The 24,211-nt window shown below is 40.5% G+C and overlaps 1 protein-coding gene across 2 annotated transcripts in view; it reads left to right on the forward strand.

Moving 5' to 3' along the window:
- The first annotated feature begins 16,096 nt into the window (after positions 1-16,096).
- APOOL (apolipoprotein O like) overlaps positions 16,097-24,211 on the forward strand; it is a 114,164-nt gene continuing 106,049 nt past the window's right edge. The window contains exon 1 of one of the 2 annotated variants that reach the window (XM_020875481.2): positions 16,097-16,168. In XM_020875481.2, coding sequence (XP_020731140.2) covers positions 16,154-16,168 — 15 coding nt within the window. In that variant the 5' untranslated portion in view covers positions 16,097-16,153. Of the gene's footprint in view, positions 16,169-16,887; positions 16,968-24,211 lie in introns of those variants that run through there. The other variant, XM_070461963.1, reaches the window with a different exon arrangement.

A 24,211-nucleotide genomic window follows, 5' to 3' on the forward strand; every position in this document is an offset into this window, starting at 1 on the left:
CTCCTCCCGACAAGCAGGGGGTGAGAACTTTTATAGACAAAATGTGTGTGTGGGGGGGTCACATGCAGAAACAGTATAGTCATCTCTAACAGTCATCTTCAATTGGTCGTCAGTGGTATTACTAGCATCATCTTGGTTATTTTAGGTACAGTTAATGTTCAATTTCAGGGTGCAATTGTCCCCATTTCTTTGCACTCAATTCTCATAATCATGGCAGCTCAAGTCCTGGGTACAGTCTGGTCGTCATGTAGTTAACTTTTCCACCTGGGGTTTTAGTATCTATAAGACAGCTCACAGGATATGGCTCAGAATATTGTCTATAGCTCTTGAGAAAGAACTAAAGGTCCTTGACTATGCTTAATGACTACATTATTATTATTTAGTCTCCTTAGACTGTTTTTCTTGGTTTCAGCATTTCTCACTTTTCTGATTAAACTTATTCTTTGATTAAAGTTTTCCACAGGCAAAAGGCAGGCAGAAGACATTGGGGGTGGGGGGCAAGGGCCATTCAGTCCTGCTCTGTTTCAATCCTCCCCCTTTTTTTAATACTCCTCAATCTTGAGGGGGGACAGGTACAGAAAAAAAAGGCAACAAACTTTCATAGTACCTGGACAAACATTTGAAAATTTCTAGACATATTACAATGAGGATAATAATAAAAATATATATTTGTACAATTTTTTGTCCTAATGATTAAAGCAGATGTACAATGCATGTTTAATAGGCCACAAACAGGGTGCTTTGTTTAGCCTAAAGTTTAAATTAAATCATGTATAGGCCAGAATGACTTCTGCATACCTCAATATGTGAATATTTCTTCTATTATTTTCTCCTTTCCAGAGTGGTGCATTTGTCTGCTCTGGATCCATCCATGTCCCTCGGTGCTAGGCCTCCTTTTTATTGATATATTTGCCTAGTTGTCCACTTTGGGAGAAAACTAATCAGATGTCATTAACAGGTTCAGAGGTTAATAGGGAAATTCTTTATAAGCCATACATCTTCTCATTTATACCCAATTGTCACACAAAAATTGTACAGGTGCTTTATAGTACACTTCAAGCCAGCAGTGCTACACATCATGAGCAGCTATACCTTGTGACACCTTTACTGGAAAAATTTTCCATCCTGAACATTGGGGTCAGAAGTATGATTAGAAACAAAATGATTACTTTCCATTAGAAGTCTCTGTTACCAAAATCAGATCAATATTACAGGAGAACTTTGCTTTCTTAACAGAGAGAAAAACCAACTTCAGTCTTGTATCAGTTTACTGTTAATAAAATTCATATACCTAATTAAATTTAGTCTAATCTTAATCCTGAAAATGTACACAATTTTTTTCAAAATTCCTTTTCCACAAACCTTTTGTCACTTTCTAGATCCAAACAAATTTGTCCTGTATTTCTTCATCCAGAAACAAACAACTGTAGGACAAAATTATCATCATTTTTCCTCAACAAAAATATCTTCATTCTTTATAACTTCTCTTTGTTGACAACATATATCCTACTTGCTTTACATACTGAAATGCTTTGCTTATCATTTTTACATATCACAATTTTTAACCCTTGAAAGTTTTAACAAAACCAAGAAACAAGTGATTGAAATGTTACACCAGCATTTCCTGATTGGCAGACTTATGAACATATTTCATAACCTCAAAAAAACATTTTTTATAGCATAATTTTTCTTCAGTGATGCAACATGTATGTTTAATAAACCCAAAACATCTTTAGTTTCCCTTTTGGTCTTAAAAAGAGACCAAAGTAGATAAATTTAGATTTGTTTGATTTGTAAGTACTTATATTTCTAAGGCCAATTAAAGAGTTCCTTTAAAAATTAACCTCAGTGATATTCTCCAAAGACAAAAACACATTTTGAGACAAACAAACATCCAGACAGAGATCTCATTGTTTCATCTTCTTACATTTCATGAATTAGGCATTGCAATTAGACTTTTCAGTTTATGGATACTAATCAGGATAGCCAAATTACACACTCAATTTTAAAAGTCTTCTCTCCTTTTTTCCCCCTTAGCTTGACATTTTACAATTAACCAAAGGCTGGAGCTTCAGGCTATGTGGACTGTGGTTGTATTTCAACAACATGATAAGCATTAACTTCAAGTTTTTTCCTAAGTATATTTTTGTTTTCTCAGGGCCTGAAAAAAGTGTTTTAACAAGTTAGCTTTCCCTAACTGCATATGAGAAGAGAATTGGTCTTTTGAGTTTCAAGAGTTTGATGACTTTCAAGAGTTTCATCTTAGCCAATTTTCTCTGGAGTCTAAAGAATTTCTTAGACATACATTGTCAAAAAGAAAAAAAAAAACCACACACACACAAAACTTTCTTTTTTAGTTATAAATCCACAGCTAAATTTTTCTTAATGAATTGAATCAGAATTTCCCATTTTACATAAGGCAACAAGAGTACCCATCATACAAATAGAATACACACCCACACACCAAACAACGGATCTGTCATGAACCTTCTCCAAGGGTGACTAGTACAGAGTCCCAAACACTTCCCCAACACAAACGGCCCTCAGTGTTAATCAAATGTCAGAACCAACTGGCAAAATACCCAAATGACACTCGGTGATCACAAACAGTCCTCATGGATAGCAAGACATCAGGACTAATTGACAAAAAATAACCAAATAGCAGTCAGTACTCATAAATGATCCTCAACTTCAGACACATGTCAGAACCTACTGACAAATTGCCCAAATAGCACCTCATGTCTCAAATAGTTCTCAACATCAGACACACATCAGAACCAACAGGCAAGAATGCCCGAATAGCACTAGCGCTCACAAACAGTCGTTAACAGTAGTCAGAACCAATTGGCTGCTGCTGCTAAGTCGCTTCAATCATGTCCGACTCTGTGTGACCCCATAGATGGCAGCCCACCAGGCTCCCCCCGTCCCTGGGATTCTCCAAGCAAGAACACTGGAGTGGGTTGCCATTTCCTCCTCCAATGCATGAAAGTGAAAAGTGAAAGTGAAGTTGCTCAGTCATGTCCTACTCGTAGCGACCCCATGGACTGCAGCCCACCAGGCTCCTCTGTCCACGGGATTTTCCAGGCAAGAGTACTGGAGTAGGGTGCCATTGCCTTCTCCGAACCAATTGGCAAGAATGCCCAAATAGCACTATCATTCACAAATGGGAAGGTTGCCCACGTGCACACCATTGGACTTAGCTGGTCTTGGAGCTCATCAACTCATCCCAAATGCAAGTTTCCATTCCACCAAGAAAAGCATACGTTGGCAGCTAGTGCTGAGCAAGGGAGAAACAGGGAGGATCCTAAAAACACATAGTTTCAGCAACTGCTAGGAAAGTCCCCCATATCCCCTTCTCGGGGCTAGCTAATACACTGTCATGGCCACAGCTCTCCCCTGGAAGACCCAGAACAGCCAGGTGCCATGAAAGCAAAGGAGCTAGCAGTAGGCAGCCATAGCTAGCAGTAGCAGCACCAAGTTGGGCACCAAAATCTGTTACCGAGAGGCATGGGGGAGGGGGATCCAGCTGCTTCTTGCTCAAAAGCCAGTAAACAGGCCAATTTACTGGAAAGGAAATTTTGCTTTATTTCATATGCCAGCAACTGGCGGGGAGGGTGGCGGATATCTGTCCAAAGACCAACACCCCCCACCCCCCGCAACAAGCAAGGGATGAGAGTTTTTATAGACAAAGTATGTGTGTGGGAGGTCAAATGCAGAAACAGTATAGTCATCTCTAACAGTCATCTTCAGTTGGTCATCAGTGGTATTACTAGCATCATCTTGGTTATTTTAGGTACAGTTAATGTTCAGTTTCAGGGTGCGACTGTCCCCATTTCTTTGCACTCAATTCTCATAATCATGGCAGCTCAAGTCCTGGGTACAGTCAGGTCATCATGTAGTTAACTTTTCCACCTGGGGTTTTAGTATCTATAAGACAGCTCACAGGATATGGCTCAGAATATTATCTATAGCTCTTGAGAAAGAACTAAATGTCCTTGACTATACTTAATGACTATGTTATTATTATTTAGTCTCCTTAGACTGTTTTTCTTGGTTTCAGCATCTCTCACTTTTCTGATTAAGCTTATTCTTTGATTAAAGTTTTCCACAGGCAAAAGGCAGGCAGAAGACATGGTGAGGGGAGGGCAAGGGCCATACAGTCCTGCTCTGTTTTAAGTATGTCCTTGGGCAGTCCTTCTGGCTTTGGAAGTGTTAGTCACATCTATTTCCACAGCCGCATCAAAGTGGCCTTCTCAGCATTATATTCACTGCCACCAGTCCCCTACTTGTCCATAGAATCTTTGCTGGTGCTTCTGTTCTCAGGTCCCGCTCTGCACGGCAGGCTGAAGCTTGCTAGGTAGGGAGGGGCTTGTGTGGCCCTTTTCTTGGCTCCCTGGCCCTGCCTTCTGTGTTGTGGACATTTGTGTGGGCTTCCCTCAGCCCCCAGGCCTCTTTGTCCCTCAGCCCTCTGGGCCTTCCTTGTCAAGGGGCTTGGGTGTTCTTCTTTCAGCTCCCCGGGCCTGCTGTCTGTGACATGGGGCTTCTGTGGGCTCTTCTGGTTCCCCGAGCCTGCCATCTGGTAGCGGCCACAATCCGTGAGCTGTTTGTGGGCTGAGAAGTGCAACTTTCTCTGTTTTTTGCCTAAGTCCCAGCTTTGCCTGGCTTCCTGAGATTCCACAGCTCCCCGTTGGGCTCACTTGTGATGAAGCTTCCGGTGCATGGCGACTCTTCCTGCTTCATGGCTCCCTCCCTCCCTCAGGAGTCAAGCTCCCATCCAGAAGTGCTCAGTCTTTTCACTTTTTATGTCTCCATCCTCTCTCCTACCTCAGTCCAAGGAGCTTAGCCTGCCCCGCTGGAGGCCTGGGGTCTTCTACTGTCACCTAGAGATTGCTTTGTAGGAGTTGTCCATATCCTGATGAGTTTTTGATGTATTTGTGGGAAGGCTGGTGATCTCCCCATCTTACTCCTTTGCTATCTTCTTCTGCCTCCCATCAAACCATCATTAAAGGAGCCAAGCCACTTCCACAGGATTTAATAATTCTCATTTAAGGCCTTTGTGCATAGATAGTGACTTCCAGCGCTTCCCAGGTGGTGCTAGTGGTAAAGAACCCACCTGCCAATGCAGGAGGCATAAGAGACTCAGGTTTGATCCCTGGGTTGGGAATATCCCCTGGAGGAGAATCCTGGAGATTCTCATGGATTCTCATGGAATGCCCAGAGAATCCATGGACAGAGGAACCTGGCAGGTACAGCCCATAGGGTCACAAAGAGTCAGACAAGACTAAAGTGGCTTAGCTCACACGCAGGCAGTGATTTCTCAGTGCTTGTGAGAGTGGTTATTCCTGTGTAGTTAGTCCAGAGAATCATCAATCTTTTCATTTCTTCTATTACTTTAGGTCTCGTGACTAATTTTGAATTTCCTGAAGTTTTTCTAGCTGTAGATGTTTATTTTCACAGTACTGTCTCAGATGGTCCAAAAGTGAAGATTTCTTTATACCTACTGCTCAGGAATTATTACATATTCTCTCACTTCTTTCAAAATGCTTGCTTACTTCAAACTTTGAGTTGGCGGCCATTTTCTACATTCACATCATGTTTCTTATCAATGAAATAGTATATGAATGCACATAAAATTTATGTAATTTTCAAATTATTTTCTAACATATCCGTCATATTGGAACAAATTCCTTTTTAAAACAAGTGTTATTGTAGAGCTATCTGCGCACAACTCAGCAAAACAGCCCCTTTGAGAAAATTTGAGAGCACATTAAATAATTTGGATTTATAATTAAAAACTTTGTTACAAAGTTATCTCCAGGCCTAGGTGGCTTCATTGGTGAAACCTGTTAGACATCTAAGGAAGCAATAATGCCAATCTTAAACAAATTCTTCCATAAAATAGAGGAAACAATTCACAGCTTGTTTTATGAAGCTAATAAAACAAACTGATACCAAACACTGATACCAAAGTCTTAAAAGAAAACTAAAAATCAACAACCATCATGTACATAGATGTAAAAATCCTAAAGAAAATATTAGTAAATGGAAGCAAGCAATATATAAGAAGGATAATGTATTAGTCTGCTTAGGTTTCCACAACCAAATACTATAGTCTGGATGGCTTAAACAACAAAAATATATTTTTTAACAATTCTGGAGGCTGGTCCAGTAGGGTTGGTTTCTGGACACCATTGAAGGGATAAAAACGTGAGCCATCATGTGGGAGAAAATTTTAAAAACACATATTACTGGCAAAGTGCTTGTATGCAGTCTTACGGAGAACACCTACAAATAAATAAGAAAAATGGATAACAGAATAGAAAAAAATGGATTAAAAACTTGAATAAGCACTTTATGAAAGATAAAATCAAAACGGCCAATTGAAATATAAAATGGTGATCAATTTCATTAGACATCAGAGAAATGCAATTAAAAACTTGAATGAGATACCACTAAACACCTATCAGAATGGTTAAAGTGAAAAAGACAATGCCAATTTTTGATGAAGTTGTTGAGCAACTGGAACCTTCAAGCACTACTGATGAAACTATAAACTGGTATAATCACTTTGGAAAATTTTTTGACTGCATCTACTAAAGTTGAGGTCTCTGGGTCCTGGTGCACACAAGATTTTATTTGAGCCCTCCAAGCCTCCTCTGGTGGGTATGGGATTTGATTCTAAATGCGGTTTTACCCCTCCTACTATCTTGCTGGAGCTTCTCCTTTGCCCTTGGGCATGGGGTAATTTTTTTGTGTGTGTGAGATCCAACATTCTCCTGTTGATGGTTGTTCAGCAGTGAGTTGTAATTTTGGACTTCTTTCGGGAGAAGATGAGCACGTGTCCTTCAACTCCACCACCTTGTGTCTTGCACATCAGGACTCAGAGACCCCACAGAGACTGAGCCAGACCTGTGTTTGAGTCTCCTACAGAGGTACAGGTCAGCAGTGGTCTATCAAAGGGGCAGGGGCTCTGGATGCAGAAACCTGGATCACACAGACTGTGGCATAAGCCCTCTTGGAGGAGGTCACCATGAACCCTACCATACAGGCATCGAGCACAAACTGCAGAACAATTATACCAAAGAAATTCTCATGCTGTTAAGAAAGTTCTAGAACCCACAACAGTTTTCCCAACCTGGGAATCTGGCAAAGGGACTAAGAACTCCCAGGAAATTTGACTTTGGAGGCAAGTGGGATTTGATTACAGAACTTACACAGGTGGGGGAAACAGACATTTGTAGGGCACAAACAAAACCCTGTGTGAATTAGGACCCAGGAGAAAGGAGCAGTGACCCCACAAGAGACTGACCCAGACTTGCCTATGAGTGTCCAGGAGTCTCCGGCAGAGGTGTGGGTTGGTGGCGGCCTGCTGCAGGGTTGGAGGCACTGAGTGCGGCAGTGCATGCACAGGACCTTTTGAATGAGGTCGCCATTATCTTCATTACCTCCACCATAGTTTGGTCTCAAGTCAAACAGGGAAGGAGCACATCCCCACCCATCAACAGAAAATTGGATTAAAGATTTACTGAACATGGCCCTGCCCATCAGAAGAAGACCCAGTTTCCCTCACAGTCAGTCTCTCCTATCAGGAAGCCTCCATAAGCCTCTTATCCTTATCCATCAGAGGGCAGGTAGAATGAAAACTACAATCACAGAAAACTAATCAAACATATCACATGGACCACAGCCTTGTCTAACTCAATTAAACTATGAGCCATGCTGTGTAGGGGAACCCAAGATGGACGGGTCATGCTGGAGAGTTCTGACAAAATCTGGTCCACTGGAGAAGGGAATGGCAGACCACTTCAGTATTCTTGCCTTAAGAACCTCATGAAGAGTATGAAAGGGCAAAAAGGCATGACACTGAAAGATTAACTCCCCTGGTCAGTAGGTGCCCAATATGCTATTAGAGAAGAGTGGAGAAATGAATCCAGAAAGAATGAAGAGATGGAGCCAAAGGGAAACAATGCCCAGTTGTGGATGTGACTGGTGATGGAAGTAAAGTCCAATGCTGTAAAGAGCAGTATTGCATAGGAACCTGGAATGTTAGGTCCATGAATCAAGGTAAACTAGAAGTGGTCAAACAGGAGATGGCAAGAGTGAACATCAACATTTTAGGAATCAGCAAACTAAAATGAACTGGAATGGGAGAATTTAATTCAGATTACTATTATATATACTACTTTGAGCAAGAATCCCTTAGAAGAAATGGAGTTGCCCTCATAGTAAAAAAAAAAAAAAGCCTGAAAAACAGTCCTTGGGTGCAATCTCAAAAATTACAGAATGAGCTCTTTTTGTTTCCTAGGCAAACCATTCAATATCACAGTAATCCAACTCTATGCCCCAACCAGTAATGCTGAAGAAGCTGAATTTGAATGGTTCTATGAGTACCTACAAGACCTTCTAGAACTAACACTCAAAAAATGTGTCCTTTTCCTCATATGGGACTGGAATGGAAAAGTAGGAAGTCAAGAGATACGTGGTGTAACAGGCAAATTTGGCCTTGGAGTACAAAATGAATCAGGGCAAAGGCTAACAGAGTTTTGCCAAGGGAATGCACTGGTCATAGCAAACACCCTCTTCCAGCAATGCAAGAGAACTCGTGTGTTCTCTTGTGTGTGTGTGTGTGTGTGTGTGTGTGTGTGTAGAACAACACAACTACACATGCAAATCACCAGATGGTCAATACTGAAATCAGATTGATTATATTCTTTGCAGCCAAAGAAGGAGAAGGTCTATACAGTCAGCAAAAACAAGACTGGGAGCTGACTGTGGCTCAGATCATGAGCTCCTTACTGCAAAATTCAGACTTAAATTCAAGAAAATAGGGAAAACCACTAAACCATTCAGGTATGACCTGAATCAAATTCCTTACACTTATACAGTGGAAATGACAAATATATTGAAGGGATTAGATCTGATAGTGTGCCAGAAGAATGATGGATGGAGGTTTGTGACATTGTACAGGAGGCAGGGATCAAGACCATCCCCAAGAAAAAGAAATGCAAAAAGGAAAAATAATTGTCTGAGGAGGCCTTACAAATAGCTGAGAAAAGAAGAGAAGCTAAAGGCAAAGGAAAAAAGGAAAGATATACCCATTTGAATGCAGAGTTCCAAAGAATAGCAAGGAGAGATAAGAACGCCTTCCTCAGCAATCAATGCAAAGAAATGGAGGGGAGGGGAGGGTGAGATGCATAGAAAGAGTATCATGGAAACTTATATTATCATATTCTAAAAGAGATAGCCAATGGGAAATTGCTGTATGACTCAGGAAACTCAAGCAGGGGTTCTGTATCAATCTAGAGGGGTGGGATGGGGAGGGAGATGGGAGGGAGGTTCAAAAGGGAGGGCGTATGTGTATACATATGGCTGATTCATGTTGAGGTTTGACAGAAAACAACAAAATTCTGTAAAGCAATTATTCTTCCATTAAAAGATAAATAATTCTTTTAAAAAGAAATAAAAAATAACAGAATGGCAAAGACTACAGATCGCTTCAAGAAAATTAGTGATACCAAGGGAATATTTCATGCAAAGATGGGCACAATAAAGGACAAAAACAGTATGGATATAACAGAAGCAGAAGATATTAAGAAGAGGTGGCAAGAACACAAAAGAACTATACAAAAAAAGATCTTCATAACCCAGATAACCATGATGGTGTGATCACTCACCTAGAGCCAGACATCCTGGAATGTGAAGTCAAGTGGGCCTTAGGAAGCATCACTATGAACAAAGCTAATGGATGTGATGGAATTCCAACAGAGCTATTTAATATCTTAAAATATGATGCTGTTGAAGTGCTGCACTCAATGTTCCAGCAAACTTGGAAAACTCAGCAATGGTCACAGGACTAGAAAAGGTCGGTTTTCATTCCCATCCCAAAGGAGGACAATGTCAAAGTATGCTCAAACTACTGCACAATTGCACTCATCTCACATGCTAGAAAAGTAATGCTCAAAATTCTCCAAGCCAAGCTTCAACAGTATGTGGACCATTAACTTCCAGATGTTCAAACTGGATTTAGAAAAGGCAGAGGAAGCAGAAATCAAATTTCCAACATCTGTTGGATCATAGAAAAACCAAAAGAGTTCCAGAAAATCATCTACTTCTTCTTTATTGATTATGCCAAAGCCTTTGACTGTGTGAATCACAGCAAACTGTGGAAAATTCTTCAAGAGATGCGAATACCATACCACCTGACCTGCCTCCTGAGAAATCTGTATGCAGATCAAGAAGCAACAGTTAGAACAGTACATGGAACAACAGACTGGTTCCAAATTGGGAAAGGAGTATATCAAGGCTGTATATTTGTCACTCTGCTTATTTAACTTATATTCAGAGTACCTCATGCAAAATGCCGGGGTGGATGAAACACAAGCTGGACTCAAGATTGCCGGAAAAAGTATCAATAACCTCAGATATGCAGATGACATCACCCTTATGGCAGAAAGCAAAGAATAACTATGGAGCTTCTTGATGAAAGTGAAAGAGGAGAGCGAAAAAGCTGGCTTAAAACTCAACATTCAAAAAGCTAAGATCATGGTGTCTGGTCCCATCACTTCATGGCAAATAGATGGGGAAACAATGGAAACAGTGAGAGACTTTATTTTTGTGGGGGCACAAAATCACTGCAGATGGTGACTGCAGCCACGAAATTAAAAGACGCTTGATCCTTAGAAGAAAAGCTATGGCCAACCTAGACTGCATATTAAAAAGCAGAGTCATTACTTTACCAATAAAGATCTGTCTAGCCAAAACTATGGTTTTTCCAGTAATCATGTATGGATGTGACAGTTGGACCATAAAGAAAGCTGAACGCCAAAGAATTGATGCTTTTGAACTGTGGTGTTGGAGCAGACTCTTGAGAGTCCCTTGGACTGCAAGGAGATCCAACCAGTCCATCCTAAGGAGATCAGTCCTGGCTGTGCATTGGAAGGAGTGATGCTGAAGCTGAAACTCCAATACTCTGGCCACCTGATGTGAAGAACTGACTCATTGGAAAAGACCCTGATTTTGGGAAAGATTGAAGGTAGGAGGAGAAGGGGACGACAGAGGATGAGATGGTTGGATGGCATCACTGACTCGATGAATATGAGTTTGAGCAAGATCCAGGAGTTGGTGATGTACAGGGAAGCCTGGTGTGCTACAGTCCATGGGGTTTCAAAGAGTTGGACATGACTGAGTGACTGAACTGAAATGAACTGATATGGATTCCCATTGAATTCACTCTGGGACAATCTGTTACTGAGCAACTGAGTATGAGCATGGGGAGAACCACTGAATAAACAATATTCCTTTTCTTCCTACTGTCAGACTATCTTCTGACAATCGATACAGCCTCTTAAAGAAGAGATTGTGATATTGAGCAGTCAGTTGTTTTCATTTCTAATTGTGGTAGGCCCAGGGAATACACCCTTTTGTTGACTCACTTCTTCTGAGACTTAATCGCCTTGTGAATGCACTCCCTAATAAAGTAACAATGCATAAACTTTATCTCAGACTCAGTGTTCTGAGGAATGCAGGCTAAGGCGATACCCAACTGAACCACATACATGAATCCTGTACATGCATCAAAAGACATGTGCAAAAATGTTTACAGCAACATTATTCACAATATTGAGTAACTGGAAACATCTCAATTGCCCATAAAAGTATAACATCAATAGATTTTAACATGTGAGAAAAGAAGTCAAGCACAAAGAGGACCTACAGTATGATTCCACTTACATAAATTCCAAACATGATAAAACTAATATATAGTGCTAAAAGACACTCTAGTGGTTATCTTTGGAGCTGATGGTAGGTACTGACTGAGAGTGAGCACAAGAAAGGAATCTGGAGTGCTGAAAATGTTCTATTTCTTGATCTGTGTGCAGTTACTTGAATGGGTATACTCTATAATAATTCCAGTTTATACACTTTTCTACAAAGAGGTCATATTTCAACTTTAAAAGCTTAAATGATTGTAATCTCACTTGATCATTTTTACTTTTGTTGTCTGTGCTTTTGTTGTCAGACAATCCATGGAATGGGAGAAAATATTTGCAAACCACATATCTGAAAAGGGTTAATTTCCAAAAAGCATTAGAAATTCTATAATTCAATAGCCTCCCGAAAATGTGCAGATTTAAAATGGGCAAAGGACCTAAATAGACAGTTCTCCAAAGAGAACATATTAATGGCCAACAAGTATATTAAAAGTGCTCAACATCAAAAATCATCAGACAAATGCAAAATCACAATGAGATAATCTTTTCACATCTGTTACAATGGTCATTACAAAGACAGAGAGAGAGAGGGAAAGAGGGAAGTCACTCAGCCTTCTTTATGGTCCAACTCTCGCATCCATACATGACTACTGGAAAAACCATAGCTTTGACTATATGGACCTTTGTCGGCAAAGTGATGTCTCTGCTTTTTTTAAAAATATGCTGTTTAGGTATCTCATAGGTTTTCTTCCAAGGAGCAACCCTCTTTTAATTTCATGACTGCAGTCACCATCTGCAGTGATTTTGGAGCCTGAGAAAATAAAATCTGTCATTGTTTCCACTTTTTCCCCATATATTTGCCATGAAATGATGGGACCAGATGCCATGATCTTTGTTTTTTGAATATTGCTTTAAGTCAGCTTTTTCACTCCCTTCTTTCACTTTCATCAAGAGGCTCTTTAGTTCCTCTTCACTTTCTGTCATTAGAGTGGTATCATCTGCATATGTGAGGTTGCTGATATTTCTCCTGACAATCTTGATTCCAGCTTGTGCTTCAACCAGCCCAGCATTTCACATGGTGTACTCTGCATATAAGTTACACAAGCATGGTGACAGGATTATAGCCTTGATGTTCTCTTTTCCCAATTTTGAACCAGTCTGGTGTTCCATATCCAGTTCTAACTTCTGCTTCTTGACCTGCATACAGGTTTCATAGAAGACAGATAAGATGGTCTGGTATTTCCATCTCTTTAAGAATTTTCCACAGTTTGTTGTGATCCACACAGTCAAAGGCTTTGGTGTAGTCAATAAAGCAGAAGTAGATGCTTTTCTGGACCTCTCTTGCTTTTTTGATGATCCAACAGCTGTTGGCAATTTGATCTGATTCCTCTGCCTTTTCTAAATCCAGCTTGTACATCTGGAAGTTCTTGGTTCATGTACTGCTGAAGCCTAGCTTGAAGAATTTTGAACATTACCTTGCTAGCATGTGAAATGAGCACAATTTCATGGTAGTTTCAACATTCTTTGGCATTGCCTGTCTTTGAGATTAGAATGAAAACTGACCTTTTACAGTTATGTGGCCACTGTTGAGTTTTCCAAATTTGCTGGCATATTGAGTGCAGCACATTAACAGCATCATCTTTTAGGATTTGAAATAGCTTTGCTGGAATTCCATTACCTCCACTCGCTTTGCTCATAGTGATGCTTCCTAAGGCCCACTTGACTTCACACTCCAGGATCTCTGGCTCTAGGGTTATCTGTGTCATGAAGATATTTTTCGTATAGTTCCTCTGTGTATTCCTGCCACTTCTTCCTAATCTCTTCCGCTTGTGTTATGTCCTTGCCATCTCTTTCCTTTATTGTGCCCTTCTTTGCAAGAAATGTTTCGTTGGCATCTCCACTTTTCTTAGAGATCTATAGTCTTTCTCGTATGGTTTTCCTCTATTTCTTTGCATCGTTCACTTAAGAAAGCTTTCTAATCTCTCTTTGCTGTTCTCTGGAACTCTGCATCCAGTTAGGTTTATCTTCCCTTTTCTCCTTTGCCTTTTGTTTCTCTTCTTTTTTCAGCTGTTTGTAAGAGCTCCTCAAACAACCACTTTGCCTACTTGCATTTCTTTTTCTTTGGCATAGTTTTAGTCACCACCTCCTGTACAATGCAATAAGCCTACGTCGATAGTTCTTCAAGCACTCTGTCTACCAGATCTAATCCCCTGAATCTATTGTCACCTCCAATGTATTATCAAAAGCGGTTTGATTTAGGTCATACCTGAATGATCTATTAGTTTTCCCTACTTTCTTCAATTTCAGCCTGAATTTTGCAATAATGACCTCATCATCTTAGCCATAGTCATAGCCATATCTTGTTTTCACTGACAGTATAAAGCTTCTCCATCTTTTGCTGCAGAACGTATAATCAGTCTGATTTTGGTTTTCACCATTTGGTGATGTCAATGTGTAGAGCCATCTCTTACATTTTTGGTAGACTGCATTTGCTATGACCAGTGCATTCTCTTGGCAAAACTCAGTTACCCTTTGCCCTACTTCATTTTGCACTCTAAGGCCAAACTCACCTGTTACTCCAGGTATCTCTTGACTTCCTACTTTTGCATTCTAATCCTCTATGATGAAAAGGACATGCATACTTATTCTGTGGAACAACCCTAACTGTGTTGCCTGCATCCAAGCCTTCACTGATCCCTGCTCATGTTTCTGATCCTATGTCTCCAGAATTTCCCTTAATTTGGCTTATTGGCTAATATCTTTCAAAATTATTTTATATTTATTAATGTTAGCTAAAATTGCTAACAACTGTAGCTTACAACTAAGATTTATAGAAGATGTAACCAGATGGACATGGATGGAGTGGAGCCCAATAAGCAGACTTTGTAATAATTAAAAATTGTTGGAACACATGCTTTTAGACAATAAAGCCTGGAATTGATTGTCGATTAGTTCTTCCTATTTAGATTCTCATTGCTATCTTGGTTCCTGACATTTTAAACTTCTAGTTATTTAGCTTTACTTTTGATTCAATTATTTGTCTAAAATAAGTTCCATTTTTGCTTATATCATCCAGAGCTGGGCTTTGTTGCTTGTCAACAAAGAATGCTAACCAATACAGAAATTGGTATCAGGAATTAAGAGTAGTTCAGAGAGAAAGGTACAGGGATTTTGAATGCTCTTAGCTTTCCAGATCCTCCCAGATAGCCCCCTTAAAATTATCAGGAGAGAATGTCTCTCTTGCTCAAAGCTGTAAATTTTTACATAAATGACCTATCAAGGTTAGGTATAAATTCAACTGAAGTAATTTTAGAAACCCAAAGAATCAGTCTTTGAGTTTAGCTTTTAAAAATCTCAGCTTTTTTGACCATGTGAAGTAAAGGGGCTTTGCTTTCTTTAGTATGGCTATCAAAAGTCACTGAGGTTTACCATATGCCTTGTTTAAAAGTTACACATACTTTTCTTCTCACCTTAAATTAAGTCAGTGCCATCAGATGTAGCCACGTCTGACACATTGGCTTTTCTTTAATTGCTGCTGCTTCTGCATGGAAGGTTCTTCCCTAAATTCCTTCAGGACTTTTTTCAAATGTCACCTTATCAGAATGCCTTTCCCTAATGTATTGAAATCAGTAAATTCACACCCCATCCCCATACTGTTTTTATTTTCCTTCATAGCACTTGGCATTCTGTAACATTTGTCTGTTGCTCTTTTCTTCCTGGAATCATAAGCTCCGTGAGGGAAGGCATTACATTATTCTCTACTTTGAGCAAATGCCTGGCACATAGTAGGCGCTTCGTCACATAGTCTTAGACTGGACTGTATGAACTTGCCCACCAATTGTAGAAGTAACCCGTTCTTTTTGTGACTAGTTATTTACTAAGGCGGCCTTCCCTGGTGGCTCAGGGTAAAAAAATCTGCCTGCAATGAGGGAGACCTGGGTTCAGTCCCTGGGTTGAGAAGATCCCCTGGAGAAAGGAACGGCTATCTACTCCAGTAATCTGGCCTGGAGAATTCCATGGACTGTATAGTCCATGAGGTCGCAAAAAGGCTGGACACAACTGAGCGACTTTCACTATCAGTATTTATTAAGGCAGCTGAACTTGGATTTTAAGTCCTTAGCTAGAAAAATCTCATATCCCAGAAACAACTAACGTAATGAAAAGTTCTGTACCCAGAAAAGTAACTTTCAAATGGACTATGGAGAATATATTCTGAAAGATGTTATCAGGGACAGTGACAATCAATCACAAAGTTAAATCATTTCTCCCCAGAGAGGACAAACTGCTGCAGCTTCCCAGAGCAGCACTAGAAGGGCGGAGAAAAGGCGGAGCCAGCCGGCGAGGGGCGGGACTGGCTGAGGCTAGTGTAATTGGAATCTAGTTGAACTGTTTTGTCCCTTTCCGCTCTCCGTTCGACGACTTGGGCGGAGGCGGTCACAGCTATGGCAGCCCTTAGGGTAAGTAAAAAGAAAAAAAAAAATAACTTGCTTAGTTTTGGGAGTGCTGATAGCACTCTAATAATCATAGAAGGGGTCCTCCTAACTTCAGAAAGGAGTCCCATAGCAAGGGGCGAGATGGAGATGAGGTTGCGAGAGAACTGGCAAGGTCAGGGAATCTTGAACCGATTTGAAGCCTCAATACACCTGCCTAGGCTGCAGTCCATGGGGTCGCTGAGTCGGACACGACTGAGCGGCTTCACTTTAACTTTTCACTTTGATGCATTGGAGAAGGAAATGGCAACCCACTCCAGTGTTCTTACCGGGAGAATCCCAGGGGCGGGGGAGCCTGGTGGGCTGCCGTCTATGGGGTCGCACAGAGTCGGACATGACTGAAGCGACTTAGCAGCAGCTGCAGCAGCCTGGAACCATACTCTCCTCAGTTCCCTGCTGTTGACTTTATACTGCGGTGGGGTGAAAGCTGGGAAACTGCTGGGTGAAAATGGCCGGCTGGGCGATGAGCAGCAAAGAGACTTGTGCCTTGAGCTAAAACAAAGAGAAAAGAAGCCTGGGCGTTTGTCTGGGTGCATAGGGCGGGGCCTCACGACCCTTTGAAGGGCTTCGTTCGAAAATTATTTCTGGTAAAATAGACCAGAATAGAGAGGTCTCTCTACAGTGCGCGGGTTTGTATTCACTGCTGTTACTCTACGAGTTTGAATAACAAACCTGTTTCTTTTGAGTTCTGCAGTGCGAAATGATCCTTTTACTTAGGCATCTGTACAGGAAGTGACCCAACTGGCTGCCAACTGCAGTTCCCTAAGTAAGTTTCAGTAACAGCAGTCGACAAATATCTATGAGTAGACAAATATCTATGGGTAGATATTTGTAGCAGGTTGTAAGTGTAAAATGCACTGCTTGGAGGAGATACAAGTATGAATAATTCAGGCTCTGTATCAGGCTTGATGAGCCGTTCGCACTTCATTTCTGCATTCATAATTTATTTGAATTACCACAACACCCGTCTAACTAGACTCACTGCCTCTAGCCTGGCTCTAATGGAATTAATTTTCCCCTGCACTGCCAGAGTACTAAAATGCCAATCTGATTATGCCCCTCCACTACTTAAAAATCTTTATTGGCACTCCATCATCCGTCCTCTGGGGTCAGGTCAGACTCTCATGTGTCTAGAACAGCCCAGCCTGCCTTGGCTTTCCAGCTTCTTTTCCTATCTTTCAGGAACTCTCCTAACATCTGTACTTTTTCCCTGCTCTTTCTCTGGTCTGAAGTGCCCTTTACCATCCTCATGTAGTTAGTTCCTATTCATATTTCACTGATTAATTTGACAGTGATTTGTGTACTGCCTCCCCATATGCTAAATGTAAAATGCCTTTTCCAAGACAGTGTCCCAGATCTCCCCAGTCTGATTTAAGTAACTCACCTTTGTGCTCCCAGAGGACCCTGGGCATACTTTTACCTTTGGACTTATCACACTGCAAGTAATAGACTATGTACTGTCTATTCTACCCTCCTAAACGATAAGCTACTTGAGAGCAGTAATTATATGTTAATTTTTGTATCCTTAGTACTAAGCACAAGTTTGACTTATATTACGTACTCAATAAATTCTGCATGAATAAATAAGTGTCAGGCAATGGAGATAAAAGAAATTAAGTTAAGCACTGTTTAACAAATGATGATGATTCAGAGTAGGGAAGTGCCTTGCCTCAGGAGAAGAAAAAAGTGATCTGAGGTTTCAGAAGAGAGCTCACACCTGGTTGAAGAGAATAAAGAAATACTTCATGGAGGGAGTACAGAGAGAGAATGACTGGTCAATGGTTGAAAGTATGTTGTCACCGAAGCCTAGAGAAGGAGACAATTGAACAGTTTTTTGATTTGGCCAGTAATAAGTCATTGGTAGCTATTTATTAAGGGCTTCCTACAAGGCTAGGCACCATGCTAAAATACTTTGTGTATGTTATTTCACTTAATTATCAAGACAACTTTATGTTGAAGATACTATGATCACCATTTTACAAATGAAAAACTAAGGTTAAGAAAATTCAATTAAGTTTCCCAAAGTCATAATGCTAATAAGAGCTAAAGTGAGGTAAAATGGTAGAGTGAGAACCTAGATAAAGGGTTGTGTTGTGTTGTGCTCAGTTGCTTCAGTCATGTCCGACTCTTTGCAACCCTATGGACTGTAGACCACCAGGCTTCTCTGTACTTGGGATTCTCCAGGCAAGAATACTGGAGTGGATTGCCATGCCCTCCTCCAGGGGATATTCTCAGCCCAGGGATGGAACCTGTGTCTCTTACATGTCCTGCATTGGCAGGTGGGTTCTTTACTGCCAATAATCTGGGGAATCCCCAGATTATAAGTGGTTAGGGAAAAGATTTCCTAAAGGAAATTGGTCCTGAATATTCATTGGAAAGACTGATGCTGAAGCTCCAGTACTTTGGGCATCTGATGTGAAGAACTGACTCATTGGAAAAGACCCTGATGCTGGGAGAGAATGAAGGCAGTAGGAGAAGAGGACAACAGAGGATGAGATGGTTGGATGGCATCACTGACTCAATGAACATGAGTTTGAGCAAGCTCCACGAGTTGGTGATAGACAGGGAAGCCTGGCGTGCTGCAGTCCATGGGGTTTCAAAGACTTGGACATGACTAAGCGACTAAGCGACTGAACTGAACTGAGGGAAAGGATAAGGGGTGGGAAACTGGCATTCATTTAGCACCTACTTTGACTGGCTGCTTTACATATATTATTTCAGTTTAATCTTTTTGATGACCCTAAGAAATGGGGTAATATCCCCATTTTACATATGAAAAAACTGAGGCTTAGAAAAAGTGCTGGCTCCAGGTCATATAGCTACTAAGTGGAAGAACCAGGTTCAAGCACAGGTATGCTGCTGCTGCTGCTAAGTCACTTAAGTTGTGGCCGACTCTGTGCGACCCCATAGACGGCGGCCCACAAGGCTCCCCCCCTGGGATTCTCCAGGCAAGAACACTGGAGTGGGTTGCCATTTCCTTCTCCAAAGCATTAAAGTGAAAAGTGAAAGTGAAGTCGCTCAGTCGTGTCCAACTCTTAGCAACCCCATGGACTGCAGCCTACCAGGCTCCTCTGTTCATGGGATTTTCCAGGTAGAGTACTGGAGTGGGGTGCCATTGCCTTCTCCGCAAACACAGGTATATTTGGCTTCAAAGTCCTTGATCTTTCCACTACTCCTTGCCTCCTCTGAAAGGAAGGTGTACATTACTCTTGAGAGAAATGTTATGGTCAAAGTAGGGAAGAGATCTTAAGATGGTGGTAGCAAGTTCCAGAAAAGATGTCTTTTCATTTAAATAAAGTAGGAGACTATATGCCAATTAAATCTCAATGAAACTGGGGGAAAAACATGTCAGGAGACCTGAGCAGGTTTGGAGACAGGGAGAAATGTGCCAAGAACTACTAAAAATTAATGATAGTGATTACAGCTATTAAACTATTGAATATTTACTGTACTAGGCATTTTGCTAAGTGCATTATGTGAATTTTCACATTTATGTTTCACAATGGCCCAATGAGTAGTTGCTGTTATGAGCATTTTACAGGTGAAGAAGCTGAAATTTAGAAAGAAGGTGAAATTTAGAAAGGTGTGCACTCTGCCACAGTCACACAGTTGTAAGTGGTCAATCTGAATCTGAAATCTCTGATCTGAGTCCAGATCATGGGGCTTAACCTTGATGAAGCATCTGTAAGGCCAAGGTGTGAAACGGATTATCTGTGTTAATTTTGAAGCCCCAGAGTTTAATAATAAGGGATAATGTAGAAAGGAGTCCTGAATGTTGGTTAGATAACTCTGAAAATAGTTTACATGCATTTTGAAAGATAAGAGCTTTTTAAGCAAATATGATGATAGAACACTGATGTGGAATTAGCCTTGAGAACAAGGTCTGTACTGATCTTTCCTCCTGACTTCTTGAGTCAGAGAGAATAGCTGGAGGACTGGCTTTCATTTAAAAGGATCAGGAGAAATATTGTGTCAAAAGCCAGATTTCATTAATGCCAAAAGTTGGGTGAATTTAGGGAAAACTTGGGTCCTGAAAAATGTTTGTTTATAATAGAATACATAATATTGAAATATGGCTACCATGTACTGAGCATTTCCTGTGTGTCAGACATTGTGTTACGCTGTTGATGACATCATTTCACTTAATTCTCACAAAAAGTTTTCTATGGTAGATAATTTTATTGACTCAAAGAACAGGAGTAGGACAGTAAGGAAATCAAAGCTGAAATAGGAGGTTGTAGTCCGAGAAAAGCTTATTAAGTTTATAATTTAAGCTGTTAACAAGTTCCAGAAAATGGTAAATTCAGGATGTGCTCATGGAGTGTGTAACTGCAGTGGAGTGAAAGCTCTAAGAAGGTGAAGTCAAAGAACAGCAAGGTGAGGCTTTTGAGTGGCTCAGTCACATGGACATTAAAGTCACTCAGAGTTATAGCAGGATTTAGAGTATAGAAGAGGGCTTCCCAGGTGGCACTAGTGGTAAAGAACCTTCCTGCCAATGCAGAAGTAAGAAACGAGTGTTCGATCCCTAGGTCAGGAAAATCCTCTGGAGGAAGAAATGGCAACCCATTCCAGTATTCTTGCTTGGAGAACCCCATGGACAGAGGCACCTGGTGGGCTATAGTTCATAGGTTTGCAAAGACTTAGACACAACTGAAGTGGCTTAGCACAGCAGACAGAGTATCAGTTCAGTTCAGTTCAGTCACTCAGTCGTATCCGACTGTTTGTGACCCCATGAACCGCAGCATGCCAGGCCTCCCTGTCCGTCACCAACTCCCGGAGTTTACTCAAACTCATGTCCATCGAGTCGGTGATGCCATCCAGCCATCTCATCCTCTGTCGTCCCCTTCTCCTCCTGCCCCCAATCCCTCCCAGTACCAGGGTCTTTTCCAATGAGTCAACTCTTCTGATGAGGTGACCAAAGTATTGGAGTTTCAGCTTCAGCATCACTCCTTCCAATGAACACCCAGGACTGATCTCCTTTAGGATGGACTGGTTGGATCTCCTTGCAGTCCAAGGGACTCTCAAGAGTCTTCTCCAACACCACAGTTCAAAAGCATCAATTTTTCGGCGCTCAGCTTTCTTCACAGTCCATCTCTCACATCCATACATGACCACTGGAAAAACCATAGCCTTGACTAGATGGACATTTGTTGGCAAAGTAATGTCTCTGCTTTTTAATATGCTAAGTTGGTCATAACTTTCCTTCCAAGCAGTAAGCGTCTTTTAATTTCATGGCTGCAACCACCATCTGCAGTGATTTTGGAACCCCCCAAAATAAAGTCAGCCACTGTTTCCATTGCTTCCCCATCTATTTGTCATGATGTGATGGGACCAAATGCCATGATCTTGGTTTTCTGAATGTTAAGCTTTAAACCAACTTTTTCACTCTCCTCTTTCACTTTCATCAAGAGGCTTTTTAGTTCCTCTTTACTCTCTGCCATAAGGGTGGTGTTATCTGCATATCTGAGGTTATTGATATTTCTCCCAGCAATCTTGATTCCAGCTTGTGCTTCTTCCAGCCCAGCGTTTCTCATGATGTACTCTGCATATAAGTTAAATAAGCAGGGTAACAATATGCAGACTTGACGTACTCCTTTTCCTATTTGGAACCAATCTGTTGTTCCATGTCCAGTTCTAACTGTTGCTTCCTGACCTGCATACAGGTTTCTCAAGAGGCAGGTCAGGTGGTCTGGTATTCCCATCTCTTTCAGAATTTTCCAGTTTATTATGATCCACACAGTAAAAGGCTTTGGCATAGTCAATAAAGCAGAAATAGATGTTTTTCTAGAACTCTCTTGCTTTTTCAATGATCCGGCGGATGTTGGCAATTTGATCTTTGGTTCCTCTACCTTTTCTAAAACCAACTTGAACATCTGGAAGTTCACAGTTCATGTTTTGCTGAAGCCTTGCTTGGAGAATTTTGAGCATTACTTTACTAGCGTGTGAGATGAGTGCAATTGTGCAGTAGTTTGAGCATTCTTTGGACAGAGTATAGAAGAACGCTATTGACCAGGATCCTAAATCTTCGATGTGATGAAGTGACCAGGAGGCAGGTGCTAAGGATGAATAGGTGAGTGGTATGAACTTCAAAGGAGAACTACTTTTCTTTCCTTGATGGGAACTTGTTTTCAGCTGAAGTATAGCATACATACAATTAAGTACACAAATCACAAGCAGCTTAGTAAATTGTCAAAAGATGAACGTACTTGTTCAACCAGCACCCAAATTAAAAGAATAAAAGAACATTATCAGCAGCCCAGAAACTTCCCCTTTTCTCCTCCTCCACCATAGATTAATCTTGCCTATTTTTTTAAACTTTATGTACATATAATTATGCAGTATTTACTTTGTTATATCTGGCTTCTTTCACTCAATATTATATTTTTGAGATTCAGCCATTACACATGTATGCTAGTTCATTCATTCTTATTGCTATGTGATATTCTGGAAAAAAGTGCTGATACCTGAACCCCATCCCAGATAGGACATATTAATAGCTTAAAACTCCACCAATGATTCTGTTGTGTTGCTAGGTTCAAGAACCATTGGTTTAGGAGGGAATTTGTGGCTTTCATACAAGTTAGAGAAAAAGAGTACTAGGCTTTTTCAGGTTGTAAAGAACAGATGCAAGATCAAGTTATCTTGAATAGTAGTTTAATGAAAAGATATTTAGGTTACGAAGAATGCCTAGGAAACTGTCTCACCAGCTAAACAAATTGCAAGTAGAACCATTCAGGATACTGTATCAATGCTGGTAGTCATTCTTATGATTATTCTGCTTCTGTTAACTCTGTGTGATCCATATTCAGACTTTCCTAGAGACAGGATCTGATCAGGTTGGCTAGGCACAAACCACTGCAAAGTACCCTTCTTGGGCAGAAATTGCACATCAGGCCTTTTGGCAAGGCAGTTTCTTGTTGGCTGTCTTTGGCTCAGGTACCAATCCTGGTCGAGTCAATTTTGGCTAGTGTATCAGTCCTGTTATTCATAGCATGGTGACCTGTGTTCCAGGGCTGCTTAGAAGGAGCAAGGCAATGGATGGGTACTTTTGGTGTTCATTGTTTTTCTGGTACAATGTACTTTTGAATACTTTCCAGAAGTAAGTAATAAGGTTGTTGAGAATATAGTGGAATATATTTAGAATTGTTTTTAAAAGCTAACTTATTAAGGTCTTATAATTTAAATTGGAAAATTGGTTGCCCATGGACAAAAAAAAAGACCATTGAGACAACCAGTGTAATAGCAATTTATAGTAGATAATAAAATTTGTTTAGTACAATTTGAACATGTTAGGGGGCAAAAGTAACCCATTTATATAATTTCCTGAATGAGACCATCTGTTATATAGACTTGATCGATATTAGTACTCTAAGCTAAGTCATGAGTTGCATACTTAATGTAGATTTGGCCTGGCTGTTTTTGGATCTTTTCTTTCAGTCATTCTGAAACTCATCAGGGACTTCTCATATCACTAGGCTAACTGCTACTGCCATATCCCCTGCTTAGTCTGGCTCTGTAGTTCACCTTTTTCATTCATATTTCCAAATTTATACTTGATATCTTTAGGTGCATCAAATTCAACAAGGGCAAAATTCCTTTCTCTTTGCCAAATTTGACTTTTCTTCTGTATTCCTTATTTCATTTAAGAACATGAGCTTCTAAGCTTGGGGTCATCTTAAATTATCCTCTACAGCCATACTGTTAACGAGTCTTCTGGATACTTTATACTTTCATTCATTCTTGTTCTTTTATACATTCATTGACAAAAAAGTCTTAATGCCTATAATGTGTAGGAGATGGTGATAAACATTGGGGATACAAAGATCAGCACAATATAAACAAGGTATGTAGAAGAGAAAAACTAAAACTAATAAACCCACGAAGAAATGCTTAAAACAATTAGCAGATAACTAACTGCATGTTAGAACAGTGAGGTAGTATTTTATTAAACTAGAGAAAAATAGAATTCTAGTTAAGTCCAAATGTTGGTAGGGATTTATTCACTGAAAT

The sequence above is a fragment of the Odocoileus virginianus genome, chromosome X (genome assembly GCF_023699985.2).
Source record: "Odocoileus virginianus isolate 20LAN1187 ecotype Illinois chromosome X, Ovbor_1.2, whole genome shotgun sequence".
In the NCBI taxonomy this organism is placed as follows: Eukaryota; Metazoa; Chordata; class Mammalia; order Artiodactyla; family Cervidae; genus Odocoileus; species Odocoileus virginianus.